This window comes from Dendrobium catenatum, unplaced genomic scaffold (genome assembly GCF_001605985.2).
Source record: "Dendrobium catenatum unplaced genomic scaffold, ASM160598v2 fragScaff_scaffold_54, whole genome shotgun sequence".
NCBI lineage: Eukaryota > Viridiplantae > Streptophyta > Magnoliopsida > Asparagales > Orchidaceae > Dendrobium > Dendrobium catenatum.
Genome location: NW_021318516.1, coordinates 102,744 through 119,712, shown reverse-complemented (window position 1 = coordinate 119,712; position 16,969 = coordinate 102,744). Strand labels below are relative to the sequence as shown.

Genomic DNA, 16,969 nt, shown 5'->3' with positions numbered 1-16,969 from the left:
TTATAGAAATTACATCTTATCTCATATAATTCTTCATGGATATAATCATAATGTAAATGTTACTTTTTATTTCTTTCACAAATTAAATTTATATTATTTTGAATTTACATATATTGTGCTATAAATGTTAAGTTATAGCTCTTGTGCTGCATTATATGTTATGCCTATTATGCTATCGATCTTTAAATGTATTATGTCGTGTTATAGTTATTGTATTACATCCACTATAATTTATTATTGTAATTTTACTCACTTTGATGTATAAATCTTATAGTCCACTTTATTATTGATACATGATCAAAAAATTATATTGATCGGTCAGGAATCTCGAGGCAAAATCAAGTTGGAAACTTTCGAAATTAAAATTGGGACCATCGGAACTCCGATTTCGTAAACTTATAGTCAAACTGAAAGACTCAGAAATACGAACCCAACGACACAAAATTCGACTTAATTTGAGCCCAAATAGGTCTGAATCGAGGACCTGATGCGTTGTTGGAAGGTTCAAACCACAATTTGAATAACCAAACGTTTTCCAAACATGACATGTTTATAGTCGAGTCGAGCGGCTCGACGAGAAGAATTGAACGAGACCAAGATCGTGGAATTCTAACATCACTAAGACCTTTAAAATTCTAAGGAACGATCCACAATCAAGGGATTCAACATTGGTCGTCCATCCAAACCACTCTCCATTTACCCTTGATCTTCATCCTATCTATGGGTCATGCCACTCTAGAAAATCTATAAATAGACATCTTCTTCCTATTGAAAGGGGACCCCTAAGACTAAGGAGAAAAAAGAGAGATCAGATATCACTATAGCCTCCTTGCCTCCTCGACCACCACCTGGAGTTCCGATGGACCACCACCTGAGGCCTAAAACTTCCGTCGGACCACCACTTGCAGCCCTTAGTTTTGCCCGACCACCATGTGAGGCCTTGAGCTCTGCTAGACCACCACTTGAGGCCATGAGCTCCGTCAGACCACCACATGAGGCCCTGAGTTTCGTCAGACCACCACTTGAGGCCCTGAGCTCTACCAGACCACCACTTGAGGCGCTAAGTTCTGTCAGACTACCACTTGAGGCCTTGAGTTATACCGAACCACCATCTGAGGTTCGGACTTCCGCTGGAACACCTCTTAAGGCCCAAAGTTTTGATGGACCACCACTTGAGGCCTAAACTTATGCCCGACCACCATTTGAGGCCCAGAGTTCTGCCAAACCACCACCTGATGCCAAAAGTTCTACCAGACCACCACTTGATGCCCAGAGTACTACCGGGGCCATCACTTGATGTTCGGAGTTCTTTCGGACCACCGCCCAAAGCTGAAGTTCTGCCAAACCAATGCAAGACTACCAACTGACTCTTGAATTTTCAAGTAGCACCAAAATTCTGCCAATCCACTAAGTGACGCTGGACTTTCATCCTCGTTTGTCACTAAATTTCAACCAAAAGGTTGACATTTGTAATTTGATCGCTCTCAAGGACGAGTCAGTCCATTGTAATATATCCAAATACTAGTGGTATCATTTTAAACTGGATCAGGCCCTATGGTTTTTCCCCTCTTCAGGGTTTTCCACTTAAAAATATATTGTGTTCTATGTGTGTGAGCTAGATATCCATACAACGCTAAGACGTAGCATTTTAACTCTATTGCCACGTATATTCTAGCCCGCAAAAATTATAATTCATATTTAAATCATATTTGAATTGTCACCAAACAATCTTTTCGAGTAATGATTGAACAATCCTCAAACCATAATCAAATAAATTTTAAATCATATTCAAACAATCATTGAATGATGATCTAACAAATTTTAAATCATAAAAGAACAATCTTCAAAATATATTTAAATATTATTAGAACATGATTGATTCAAATATGGTCTGAAGAAGATTCAATTAAGCATCGAACACGAGTCCAAAGTATGCTGCAAAATTGTTTAAACATTATCAAATCACGTTCAAAATATTTTTTGTTGTTGTGGGAGACTTAGGCTTCGTTTGGGACGGCTTTCTTATTGCTTCATAAAGCAGCTTTCTAACATAAAAAAAATTTAATTTATTAGTAGAAAGATGCTTTAAGAAACAATAAAAAAGTTGTCCCAAACGAAGCTTTAAAATAAGTTGTTAACAGTCAATATAAGAGTATTTTGCTCCAAATGAAACTTTCAAATATGTTCTCCAAATAAAACAAATATTTCTTTAATTAATTCATATATCTTCAACTAATTTTTTTTTTAATGAGAACTACCCAATGGTAAAAGATAAATTATGTACAGAAAATAGAAAATAAATAAAGTGCTGGAACTTAATTAAAATAAAATTAACATTGTTAACTTTTAGTTATTCTAATTAAATTAAAAAAAAAGAATATTAAACTTAAACTTAATACTCTATTTATTATCCAGTGGCGGGTTCTTACAATCGAAAATCGCACAGATCTCACCGCCATGACGGCTCCGCCTTCGTCCCCCGCTCCCCAATCCACCGCGGATACCGTCCCCTCTCCGCAACCCTCCTCCTCCACCTCAAAACCCTTCCTCACTTCCCCCACCCCATCTTCTTCTGCCATCCGCTCTCCCATGTTCTCCGCTCAGCCTCTTCTTGGCAAGCCTATCAATTCTTCCGCTCCGCCGCCTCCTTCACACGGCATTCTTTATCCCGTCGGAGCTTCCGTTCACCGGGGATTCCCGGTGAGATCCTCCGGTGGTGTTCGCGCCGTCGATCAGTTGGTCACTGTGGCCAATCCTGCATCGTACCTTCGAAGCAGCAGCCCCATGGCGGTTATGAACTTTGCCGCCGCAATGGCCGCCGCGTCACAACCTAGGCCCTATTTATATGGCGGTGTTGAGCACACCGCCGCCGCAGCAGCTGCATCTCATGGTATGAGGCCGCCACCGCCGCAGGGGCAGCAGCAAGCTCATCCTTTTGTGGTCCCACGTCCTGGAGTTTCCCGAGGGGCTTCCGTTCCCGCTTATCCCAAGGTTTGCTATTTTCTACTCCTATTACAGCTTTATCGTGGCAATTATAACTGTTTGATTTAACTCATACTACCTAATGTCATTGAATGGCAAATATAAGATATTTGATTTTTCTATTCATTAAAATTAATGATTAAACCAAGCACAATGCATTGATAGGCAACACCGTTATATGGATAGTGCTGTTATACCTATAACATTGAACGAAACATACTTCTATAGATAAACTGGAGTTTCTGATAAAGAAACCACACGGCTTGTAGTAGATCCAACATTATTTCAAAAATCATTGCATCTTGCCTTTGGTATGTATTAATCTTTACTTGTTTTTGATCTATGGAAAGCATAAATGGCTGTGATATTGATTGGCACGGCGGTTAAGATGTTCAAGATTCTAACATTCATCAAAAGCCTATGATATGGAGCCATATAATAAAGTTATGAGATAGAGAAATAGAACATATACATAGAAAGGTACATCAGGTTTAGAGAATTAATGTTGTTTTGTGTTAGAAAAATCGATTTTGTAATGTGTGTTAAGACTTAATATAAGGTATAGAGGGTAGATAAATGTTATTCATATGATTTTATTGATCTTAAGGAGGGATATGATCAAGTAGTGCAAGAATTGGCTTTGTGGGCATTAAGGAATAAAATAGTGTATGCCAAAGGTATGTTTATGTTATTAAAGATATGAATGATGGGGCAATGATTAATATTAGGAGTTTGTAGAGTGACCAAAGCGTTTTCAAGTGCTATTGCATTATATCAAAGAATGACATTGGGTTCATATCCTTTTGATTTGGTTATGAATATACTTAAGAAGGATATTCAAAGCGAGCTACTTTATTTCATGTTTCTCACAAATAATATAGTTCTAGGCGAGACATATGTTGAATGAAATGAAAAGATAAAACAATTGGAGAAAATGTTTAGCTATATATGATTTAGAATTATTATAATAAATGTTAGGTATATGGTATGCGGTTTTAGCGGGTTTGATATTAACATGTATCGTCTAATATCACTAGGAGATGAAATAATACATTGATGTGATCGGTTTAAATATATTGAATCTATTATATAAAATAATAAATGTATAGATGATAGTTTAACTTCAGGGGTTAAGACTTATTGGTTAAAATGAAGTTGTGCATGAGAAGTATTATGTGATAGGATGATATCATGAAGATTTAAATGATAAATTTAATTAAAATGTAATTAGGGTATGGATTTTAGTGCTGTCAATACAAAAGTCGTTGCAGGTAAGTTGTGCATGTTGGAAATGAAAATATTAAGATTAATTTGTGAAAAAAATAGGAAGTATAATATAAGGAAATGATTATATCAAGAGAATAATTCAAGTGATATCTGTTGAAGATAAGTTGAAATAAACTTAAGGGTTTTGAACATGCACACTGAAGAGTAAAAAATCATACCCCATTAGACAATTGGATAAAATTAATGCTGGAGTATTAGTAAGGAATCTAGGTGGACCTAACATAGCATCGATAAAAGTTGTTCAAAAAGGATTTATGAAGATTAGGTTGAACTTCTCAAACTTCACTTTTTGCTAATGAATAGAAAATAATGATTCATAATGGAAATTTCACATAGTTGGGATAATACTAATGGTGATGATGATGATGAAAGCTTTCAATGTGAAAAAATAATACTGATTCTAGGAGTTTAGTGAGAAGTGCCAATAATTGCTTTTGAATCCCATGGTAGCTGCACTGAACGACATGGCCATTACTGTGTCTTTGAATCTAATAGATGAACTGATACAAGACAAGTCGTGTGGCGATCTGGAGCGAACTACCAAATCTCTGCAGTGAAATCTGTTATTTAAATATCAAGGTTGCCAAACCTTTTCATTAATTTTTTAAAAATGGTTGCAGACGTGAGGGAAAGAGTTGAAGAAATACTTTGAGAAGGGTTCATTTTCCGGAAATGAAGTCTAATTTGCCCAAAATGATAGAGGAGGATAAAAAACATGAATAATGTGGCTAGAATTATTGATAAATTCTTTGTTGGAAGGATATTTATTCACAGGTATGTCATTTGATACGCTTTTAGGTTAGCAGCCTCATTGTGTTATTTTCAGATAAAATTATTCAAGTTAAATAATTTTTTTTTCTTTTGGCCCTCAGCTTATAAACTAAATTCTACAGAAATTAATGTCATTTAAGTTTTATCTTGACTTTTAGATCAAGATCGTAAATAGAAAGTAATGAAAATTTCCAGAATAGTTCTTTGCTGTGATTATCCGCTTCATATCATTGCAGCAATATGCACCATCTATTTTGTTCAAATTCATGGACATATAATTATCAAATCCACAAATTTCTGTTATGTTCCTATACTTGTTGTTTTGGTTGAGCTTGCAATTGTTATGACTCTTCCCTTCTCATGTTAATAATTTTCTTATATTTATTGTTCATTTCTTTTGTTTTTCTTAAACTCCTAAAAAATTTATTGTTGACTCATCCTTTTGTAGTCCCACGTCCTGGAGTATTTGTGCTTCACGAGATCAGAATTTTGTTTTAAATGAAGTCCTATAAGAAATTGAATTTTTTTGGCATTATGGCATGATCACAGATAATGTGAACCAAACTGCAAACTGATACTGCTGCAACTTGATTTATATTTTATAATAGAGCTTCTTGTTCTCTTAAGATCCCTATAAATGGTTGTTTATCCATGACAATCGATAGAAATTTATTAAATATTAGATCTGAAAAAGTATTTATGCTACATGGTGGCTATGTAATTCATCATTTGGCGAGTATCGTATCATTTCTATAACCATCTTTAGGTTTTTTTATAGCTATTAAAAGACTGACTAGCGGTGATAGTCAATAGAAATTAACACAATATTAGATATATAAAAAAAAAACTTCTGCTTCCTGATGGCTATAAAACATCACTGATCAACATGGCATAGCCTTCATCATGTTGCAGCTATCTAATCATTTTCATGAAAATCTTGAGGTTATTTGTGTAATCATATTATAGGATACGATGTTTCGCGAGGTAGGGGCTGAAGCTGCACAATTTGGTTTATTTCTTTATAGCATCTATTTATGTAGCTGTTGATTTCCCGCTCATATTGACCCAGTTTCGACAAATAGTTCTATTTTGCAGTCCATCTCTTTTTCCCTGTTTTCTTCCTATTCCTGATCTAAGTTCAATTACTTGTTTAAATCAATTTTCTTTAAAAATAAGGCATATATATTATATTCCTCTGACGCTGAAACTTCATTAGCTTCCTTCGTGCATTATTTTCATATATTCCCTAGGCTTTTTTTTTTTGTTGATTGTGCTTAGTCTCATTCATAAAGGTAACGAGACTTGAATTCCTTGTCGGGCATTTTGATTCTATGTGATTTTTGTTATTTATTCTGTTTGCTTCTTCTTTATGTACTTTCCCAGACTTAATACATTACAAATTACATTCAGTTGAAGTTCAGCATGGTAAACTATTCAAGTCAAGGTAAACTAGAATTGGTTGTGAATGGAAATCACTATTTTATGGGCTCTAAAAATTTGCTTCGCGGCTTTGCTGTGAGAATTTTGGGTGTTCCAGGTCAAATTTTTAGAAGACAAAGAATTGCAAATAAGATACTACCCAGAGGTTGACTCTTATTTTGTGAGGGCTTTATGATGTGGTTTTAAGTTTCTCATAGGAGCAACTCTCTTTATTTAACTTCCTCTTTCAATGACTTGAGAGAAATTATAATTAAGGATATTCGTTAGAATCTAAATGGTTAGCGCATAATAGTAACATATTTCGTGTAGAGTTAGAAATTTACCACATTATACTTAAACTGGATGTTGGGAATGATTGATCGTGATCTCAAAGTTCCGTCATCTCGAGTTATGATGACCACTGGTTTATTTAGTCAGAAGAGATAGTCGATCCAACTTGATCAAATGATCATTATCGATAGCCATAAGTTGTTTTGTCTAAGGGAACTTTATAGACTTGAGGTGAATATTTGTTTATGGAGCAAATATAAGTGGACCTTTATAATAACCAAAATTTTAAAATGAATTGATTTGAAAACATGAGAATATGAATCCAGCAGACAGTGCCAGGAAATGTCTTTGTGACATTGAATGCTCTATTAGTCTATTCTATAGTAACTCCGGGTCTGCATGCAACGCAACAATGCTTGGTTTTTGGTGCCGCGACACCTTACACTAAAAATGATTTTTTAAATATTTTTAATCTAAATATCCTTGCCATCCCACCACCCCTTCCCTCATTTCATTACCTTGTCGGGGAAAGCAAGAAAGGAAAATAAGAAGAAAAGGGAGAGAGAAGAAGAGAGAGAAAATCTTCTGGGGCATTTTCATCCATCTCTTATGTTATGGATTTTGTTCTAATTGATATAGGCGACTAAATTCTTACTCCTGTTTTCAATGATTTGGAGTTTGGCATATTTCTTCCTTCTGAAATTGATAAAAATGCGATATCTCCCATTTTAGCGATCTTTTACCGTATAACTTTTGGTATGTGATAGATATTGTCATTTTGAATACTTTAACTAGTTTATATGAAAATTCTACCGGATGAATTGATAGTTATGATTTTTTGAAGTAATTGAATAGTGTATATATTTATATTTCATAGATTATTGTATTTCATGCATGATACTGAATATGCATAGAAAATTATGTGACTGATATAAGAAAAAATATGGCATTGGAAGAAAGGCTAACTAGTTGTAAAATATTTCAGGTTGGTTGGAGCAAGATATCTTGTATAGGAGAGTGGGTCAATACACTTTCTTTTAAATTATGGGTTGTAATGTAATTTCAGTATAAGATATAAGATATGGAGTCATAAAGGGACAAGATATGCTGACGGGCAGGAGTAACGACTCTTACAAGATAGCCATCTAACATCTGATGCTTGATACTAATATAATATACATGAGAACATCATGTAATTAGCTTGATGTCCTGTTTTGCTGAATTTATATCGATATGCATACATGATATGATGGATATAAAAATGATAGATACGATAGATGCCAGATAGGATAGACAAGATTGATGACAGATGTGACTGGTGACTGATGATTGATGACAGATAAGGTTGATAGCTGATTAAACTAATGACACATGATATGATTGATTGATTTATGTTAGGATTGATAAAGAAGATAACCGATAAAACTGACATACTAAGATGTGTTATGTAAAAAACTGATAAATTGATACAATTGATCGATACAAATAATATATTTTGATTTATAGATTTTCTTACATGATTTACAATATATTATTTCTCTTTTATATGCATTGATTTCAGTTGTAAGATTTTTGTTGCTTGTTGGGCTATGTGCTCATTACGTGATTTTTTCATGTTTTCAAATAAGGGTAAGGAGCCCGTAGAGTGAGGCTAATTAGTGGGTGATAATTTAGGTTTTATTTGTTATTTTGTAGCTTGTTATTGGCTATTGTATATATTATTTTTAAAACTTGACATATATGTAAATTTTTAATTAATAATAATATAATTATATTTTTTGCTTATATTTACTCTTGTGAGCTCTGGTTGATGTTTAAAAAATAAAAAGATGTACAATTCTTTTGATTTAGATTTTGGTAGTGACAACCTTAGCTTTGGCCATAACTGTAATTTAATGAGTTCATTTTGTGACAAAGTCTCTCGATATAAGGGCTTCAGTCCTAACTATTTCCCTGTGGTGTCATGTGGCAGCAAATTAACTAGTTAGATAATACATGTTATGTCATTAGTGCCTAGATAATTTGAGAATGAATCGTACCGATATGCTAGACAAATATAAATTTTTTTGCTAAATTTTATTATAGTTCAAGCCCTTGATGGTTAATTTTGGAATTTAGGGCCATTCTAAAAAATATAGTTTCCTTTGATTGATATTTTCATTTGACATAGCCATTATTAGGGTATGTAATGATTCTATTTTGTTATTTGAATATTGTCAACTTTGTTCCCTTGCAACAAAGAATCAGGTTTAAGTGTAAACTTAAGGAGTTACCTATGATTGGTGAACTCGAGAGTTTGTATTTTTATAATTAATTTTCTTTGTAAAAGACGTTAAAAGCCTACTGTGAACGTAAAATCAAATATATTTGCGGATTTCATAATCGTATGTTTATTTATGGGAATACGATTTATGGCGAGCTATTTAAAACTTATTGTTTGGATATCTTTCATGAATTTCAAGTCTCGTCAACTCCTGTTCTTGTAAGGAGGAGGATCAGATTTGAAATTGGAAACTTATAATTGCCCTTTGAATAGAATGACATATTTAGGAGCATGTTTATCTATTGGTGAATTTTAATATGAAAGAAGGGGTTTGTAGGATTTTAAAGTAATTGCACATATTTTGAGGTGTTGAATGCTTCTCAAGGCGGCAAAATTTGTATTCATATTACTTTCAGTTCATACAACATTCTCAAACATAAAATTTGAGAATTTAGCTCGTTCATCAAAGCACATGTAAACAAATATGATTTTGAGAAGATAGTTTGCATATTTAAAAATTATTGTAGTGCGTAGCTATTGCATGCTCTTCTGAGTGAGAGTTTGGCTTCACTTTCATTTTTTTTGAACATGTGTAGCATTCTAATCTCTATATTTGATATATTTATAAGCTATTTTGCACATTTTATGGTATGTTTGTACAATACACTTGTATATTTCTTGATGCCTTGCACGATGTACTTGCATTTTTCATGATATACTTATGTGATGCATTTGCATACTTGCATAATCTTTGTTGCGTTTACATAGTATGCTAGCACGTTCATTAGTAGATTTACATGTCTTTTGTGCGTTTATATTGTGTGCTTACACATCTTTTTGTTTGCTTGCAGAGTGCATTTAGTGCATGCACGGGAGAACATATTTTTTGTGATTTGATGCATCATTTGTGGAGCTTATATATATATATATATGTGCGTGTGTGTGTTTATTTGTATGAAATTTGTGATTTTGTGGAGCTTTTATATTAGAGTAAGTTCTATTATGCTGAATACACAGGGAGTCATAAATGTATGTTCGTAATATCTGATATGTGCTAAGCATTGGTGGGTCATAAGGGCTTGTTTTTTTATATGTTAGCACAAAGAGTCATAAGTGTTTGAATTCTAATATTTGTTTCTGATGGGATGTATAAGCATTTGAGAAAAATCTGTTATTTTTTTATTTGATATATGTACTTGTTTATTTACTTTTTCTGCATTTTTATTAAATTTCTCATAATTGCAAGCATTATTCTGTCCCGCATAGTGAACTTTTAAATGGTTTTAAAATTCAGTTAAATGCGTAATGATTTAATTATTAAAATTAAGATAAGTATGTTTGACCTGCTGAGCTTTGTTGGCTTATACCTATGTTGCATTATGTTTTAGGCACAGGAATGGGTAAGAAGCCGATTGAGTAGTTGTGGTCCATGTTCTGAACTATCTTAGTCAATATATGCATTTTCTAATTTTTTATGGTCATGGCCAATTCTGCTTTATTTTATTCCAGTTTGTAGCGGCTGGGTGAGAGAGATGGTGGGAGATTGTCAAAGAGCAACAAAGATCGAGAGGGAGAGTGAGATAGCGAGCGTGTGAGCTTGGGAGAGACAATGGGAGAGAGCATACTAGAAAGACGGGTCATGCACCTATGTGAGAAGAGGAGTGAGGGAGATGACATTCACACGACTGTAGGGACATGTGAGATGGATGGGGGAGTCGTGTGCTGAGGGAGATCTTTTTAATTTATTTGTTCTTTTTCCAAATTAGATCAACATATTTGTGCTATCTTTTTCAAATGCTTTATTCTTGTTAGCAAAGATTGAGCAATAGTGCCTACTTGTTTTAAAATGAAAATGCAAATATGTACAAGCAATCCCGATCTGTTAAATTAGGCCATGACATTTGAATCGCTGTTGTCCTGTGGCATTACTTGCAATTTGTGAGCCATTGTCACTATTATTATTATTATTATTATTATTATTATTTTTTTGTGAAACACAGTTCATGAAATAATTTGAGTTCTGGCTGGAAGGTCCAGTTGAGGTCCAAGTATTATGGTAGAAATACTACAAGTGCATGCTTCTTCCCTGGTCTAAGGTTGTTGCCTTAATGTGTGAACACGAATTACTTGCTTTGGTGCTCCTTTTCTTATTTAATTTGCATTGCAACGAAGTTTTGTTGCTTTGTGTTTTCATTTTGTATTTTCTGAAATTATTTTTACTTTCCCATAAATTTCAAAGTGTTTAAAGCCTGCATGTTTCTTCTTTTCCTTCTCTTTTCTGCGCCTGCTGTAGATGGACATGAGTTTGATCCCAATACCCTAAAAGAAAGAAAATAATCAACAAAAAATAATAAGAAAGAAATTGGAAAAAATTAACGCACCAATAGTATTTTTTGTCCTCCTTTCTGATTTCATAGTTGTCGTTATTTCTGTAACTAGTGATAGATCTCCTCCTGTCATGCCTTTATAATTTTCTACTTATATAGTTATTATACATTTTAATATAAATCGCTTTTTATCTTATTCTAAACCATCAGGTGACGTCACTTCCTGCCATGCCTCCAGCACCTGAGCACAGTGATACCAAGGAGAGGTAATTTGCAATTTGATTATGTCCCCATTTGGTAATTCTTTTGCCTGTTTTATGACTGCAGAAAGTTGTTGCGGAGCAGCTGGTTGTTTGGATAAAAATTGTCAAGCTTTTATTCAAGAAATTTATTTTTGAAAAAGTTTATTTTAGAATAAAATTTTAAAACTGCTTCAGAAAGCATTTTTCTGACATCTTCACAGCCTACTTATGAAAGGGACAAGACAAATCAATCGAGCCCTTAGTAAGTCCAGCTATTGTTGCTTCTTAACTTTCATTCAAAAGAAATTTTTCTCAAAGCCATTTTTAAAACATTCATAAAACTTCTACTGTTCAAAGAAGCAGTATTAGAAGCGGGCTATAGAAAACTATGCCAAACAGCTATCTATTGAATTTGATGAAATTTGTCTTAGTGTCTCTAACTATGGAAATGTGCAAAGGTGCAATTTAATACCTTTTTGCAATTCTAGCAGTTGACTTCTAGAGTGCTAGTGAGGTTTTTATAGTAACTGTTCCATCATACTTCCATTTTATTCTATTCTACATGGTTCGAATTTGAGCTTCAGTGCTTAACTGCATGATGTATTTATAGTAAAGCAGTTAGAAGTCTCCACAAATTGGCAACCTATTTCCGTACAACATTGTCTAGCTATTAAATAATCTATGATGATTTTCTTGCCGCCTAGTAATTGCACATTTAAGCAGCTTTCTCATTGCTTTGAAGTCCTTTTACTTCTCATTATGTTCCTCCATGTCTTATACTTTGTTTTTATTCACTCAAATTGGCACACAGCTTGTTTTGATCTGTTGGTTTGGAATTTTGGCTATCACCCCAGAGGTCTTGGGTTTGAAACTTGTGTATGTGATTGTGATGTGTGTGTGAGTTTGCCTTAATTGACTCAAAAGTCCCCCCCAAAAAAAAAAACACTCAAATTGGTATGTTCAATTTTGTTCATGTGCCTGCTATGGTGCTACCTTTCTCCTCATCTTGATTAATTAAAAATATTATAATACAGGATGATTAAGGATTTTGGGTTACTAATACAGCCTGGAATAAGATGCACAATAAAACTCAAAAAGTCACAGGCTGTGGGGAACTTTTAGCTTCAACAAAAATTAGTCATTTTTAATGTAAAAACAACAAAAAAAAGCTTCATTCATTCTTAGTAATAATTCAACAGTCCTTAAATCTATAATTCCAAAAGACAAAAAAAGAAGGAACATTAGATTTTTGCAACTGTCATGATCACATTACACAAATGAAACCTACATTTATTACGCTTGGCAATATCCCAATCACATATGCACACGAACGACTAAAAAATTAATGAAAGAATAAAAAATTAAAATCACCCAAAAGAAGAATCAAAACTCATGCCTGTACAAGGAGATTCGCCTCTAGAAGTAATTATCAACATCCACCAAACACTCGAAGAATACACATCTAACTAGCACACACACAAGAATTGAACAATTGGATTTTTATTATAATATTCAATGTTCATTGATATTTATGTGCTTTTGAAGTCTTATTTATAGCCCACAACAAATACAAAATATGAAACTTCTAAAAAAATTTCAATATTTAGTCAAATAAAATAGGTTCAATACATCCTTTATCAATTGCGAAAAGATCAAATCTCTCATAGAAAGTCCAACTTTTGATCCAATTTTCGGATTACCTTCAAGGGATATTAACACAGGCCATTATTTAAAATTGTGTAATATGAGGCACGCCTTAGTGCAATTCTAGTGAAAAACGTCTTGAGACTTACACCTCGAGTTTTTTTTTTATGAGGCTTGTGCCTCGGCTTGGCTAAGTCCTGCCTTGAGGCGCAGTTCGTTTTACTGGCGTGGGGCGTACGCCTCACCCAATTTATATATATTTTTATTAAAATTTATCTAAATTCTTAACTAAAGCCCTGAATAAATCTTGATTTCATGCACCACAAGCCGCAACAACTTCCTCTCAACCGCCTCGACCTCCAGCCCACCGCCTCGACCTCCAGCCCACCGCCTTTGTCGTAGCCACCACCGGGAATCACTTGAAAGCAGAACACCACCACCTCCTCCTCCTCTAAAAAGTTTAGGTATTATTCTCATTTTATGTTGATGACAAATATTTATGAAAGAGAAAGATGATTGAAATAAATGAAGAAGAAATAGATTAAGAGGCATTGAATTCCATAGGATGAGGCGGTGGAGAGACTAATTTGTTATGATGATGACTCAAATAAAGATCTCCTCAAGTGATTTTTGAATTGCTACTAATTATGTCAGTTTTTTTTTTAAATTAAATGTGGATGAGTAGGGAACCGAGAAAGAAGAAATTTGGAGTTGAACTTGATATTATAGGATACTTTTATGTAATTTCTATATTTCATGTTGTTTTGCTCTTGTAATATTTGAATTTCAATTCTCTTTCACGTAATTTATCACTTTCCGCTTTACGTCTTGTGTAATTTTTTGCTTCATATGTCTGCTAATTTGTTATTTCATAGTTCAATAGAAAATTAATATGTCATTATTTAAGATAGTATTTGGGTATTATATAAAATTCACTTTTAGCTTTTATTTTCAATTTACGCAATTTTTTCGATTTTGAGGCTTCCGTCTTGCCTCACGAAAAAAAATACATCAATACCCAATTGTGCAATTTTAAACCTTGAGACAGGCAATTAAAAAAAAAAAACCTCGACACAGGCAAGTGAATAGTACCAAATGGGGAGTCGATGCAGCCAAAAAGAGAGGAATGTATTGGTGTGAGTAGCAGGAAACAAAGGCGTGAGTAGTGGAAAGTAAATGGCTTGATAACGGGAAACAACGAAGCGGAAATTAGAGGTGACAATAGCTGGAAGCAGCTAAATAGAGACGACAACAGTGGAAAATACTGGTGTGTAAACGAACCTGGTTGTAGTAGGGTAGGGAAACTAATAATAAGAGTCTGGGCGCAAAAATCTAGTGGCATGGATCCTTCTAATTCTCATTTCAACAATTCCTAAGTTGAATATGAACTATAGGTTTGCCAACTTAGAACTCAATAGGTTTAGTCAAAACCTTCCAATAATGAATTAATCCTAACAAAATACTCAAAATACTAAATAAAACATTATGTTCATATATTAGCAATTATAATGGGCATGTTTTAAAAAACTAACTAAAATAAAACAAAATACAATGTCTAACACATAATGCTCATCACATTCTATGTTTGCGACATTTTCAGATTTCCATTAAATTACCTCGTTGGGTTTACTATGTTCATCGAGTACAAAATCATTACACTAGCCGATAACTTTCTTTCTTCTTGATTTGTAGGGACAAAAGCATAGATGATGCTTTTGTGATGATTCATGGCCGAAAGGTAAGAGACATTGGCATGCATTTTTCTTTTTTAGCATTTTAGTTTTTTTATCAGTTCTTGCTCACGTCATTTTTTCTTGATAAATTGACATGAAAGCATAAGGTAGGTTACTTCACAAAATATGTTTATAGATACTTTGCTCTTTTGTAAGTGTTGTTACAGTACACTGCACTCGTTAGAACGCCAATTTCAACTTCCAATGTTAGTCTCAAGGGAATATTAGGTGTGCGTCACATATTGCAGTGAATTACCTCAACTGCTGTATATTTTTGTCTAGGTTCAGATCATGCACCTTTTCTTTTAAGGATATGTTAATGTGACTATGATAGGTCCGTGAAGTTGTTGGCTTTTGGTCTTGTCAATCCTTATCCCGTTGGGATGTGTTTTATCTATTGATTTGGCCAAAGTTAATTTCCAAGTGGTGGTTTAGATTTTTGTGGTCATTAAATTATTGTGATGTAGATGTTGAGAATAGAGTTATTGTAATGCACACAGATTAAACTTGGAAGAATTATTTATTTATCATTTTAAATCTATGTCATAGCTTATATAAATCATCAATATAAGCAATAACCAATAAAATCAACTAAAATCATATACATCAAAATATTTTTTAACTATTCATTCACCAAAATTTCATTTACACTAGCCAGGAGATAACTACAATCACTAAATCAGAGCCTCCTGACTACAAAAGAAAAAAAAATACAGAAAAAAGTCTAAAGAAGAACCTAAAGATTGTTATCAATATCACTGCTCATGATTTTTGATCCCTTCCCTGATCTGAAATCATTAAAGTCTACATAATAAGCTCAAAAGTTCAGCAAGTAAACAAAATAAAAATATACTAAGTCACTAATGTAAACCATTAAATAAGCCATTAACCAATTCTTTTTATTAAATCGGCTAACAAAGAATGGAATGAGGGAATTAAGAGAGAATGTGAAGAGAGAGAAAAAGAAACCTAGGGTTTGGAGGTTGTGGAGTGATTTTTGTATGTTGGCCATGTTAAGAAATTTGCTTGTTTTGCAGCAAGGAACCTCTATTTTATTTTTTATTTCAATAATTTTATGTTTTTGGTACTTTTCGGATCAAAATTTGTATTTTCATTATAAAAAAATAAGGATAATTTTGTATTGATAAAACTTTCACTGCATAACTGTGGGCTCCGAAAATTCGGCCTCGGCCTCCACTCGCTTTTCTTATTCGGCGAGGTAGTTTTAACGAACTAAGTTCCGAGGTAAATTTTGGAAGGCAGATGTGTTTGTAGATAAGACATTACCCAGAGATTTCGCCCTCATTTTGCGAGGACTTTATGATCTGAGTTCTGGTTTCATATAGGCGCAAGCCCCTATAGTTAATTACCCCTCCCGATAACGAGAGAGAACTTTCGATTAAGGCTAGTCGTCAATCAGATACGTAGAGTATACGTGTTATCTGGCATATAGTAGCAGCAATGGGTTTAGAGATTTTGGAAATTTCGATTTGAATTTGGGTATTTGTAAAGGTTTGGAAAGTTTGGGTGTTTGAGGATTGAGATATTTGAGAAATTTGATATTTAAAACTGGAATTTTCACCATCTAGAACTTAAAGCGGATGGTGGGGAATGGATGATGGGCCCGATCAAGATCCTATGGTTCCATCGTCCCGGGCCATTGTGGTCCCTGGTCTACTTAGTCAGAGGAGGTAGTCGACCCAACCTGACAGAAGGATCCTTGTCGGCAGCCATGAGTTGTTTCGTCTAAGGGGACCTTGTAGACCGGGGTTGATGTTTGTCAAAGGGGACAAATTTAAATCCACCTTAGCTAACAGAGGGCTTTGTGCCCTATCGATCATATCCTATTGATTCATATCTCAAGGATTTGATGCCAATAAGGAGCGTATTGGCGCTGGCCATAACCGGTATTTCGTGGTGCCATTTAGTGGCAAAACCACTCGGTTCAGAGGGCCCCGGGTCATAACCGTTTACCTGCAGTGCCATTTGGCGGCGAAACTGCCGGTTAGA

At 34.1% G+C, this 16,969-nt stretch overlaps 1 protein-coding gene across 1 annotated transcript in view; it reads left to right on the top strand.

The window, feature by feature from the left end:
* Window positions 1-2,415: 2,415 nt before the first annotated feature.
* The window catches only part of LOC110095078 (ESX-1 secretion-associated protein EspK), a 33,799-nt gene continuing 19,245 nt past the window's right edge, over window positions 2,416-16,969 (top strand). Inside the window, exons 1-3 of the mRNA XM_020820459.2 lie at window positions 2,416-2,991; window positions 11,551-11,606; window positions 14,919-14,964. Of these exons, the coding sequence (XP_020676118.1) occupies window positions 2,458-2,991; window positions 11,551-11,606; window positions 14,919-14,964 (636 nt within the window). The 5' untranslated portion in view covers window positions 2,416-2,457. The remainder of the gene's footprint in view (window positions 2,992-11,550; window positions 11,607-14,918; window positions 14,965-16,969) is intronic.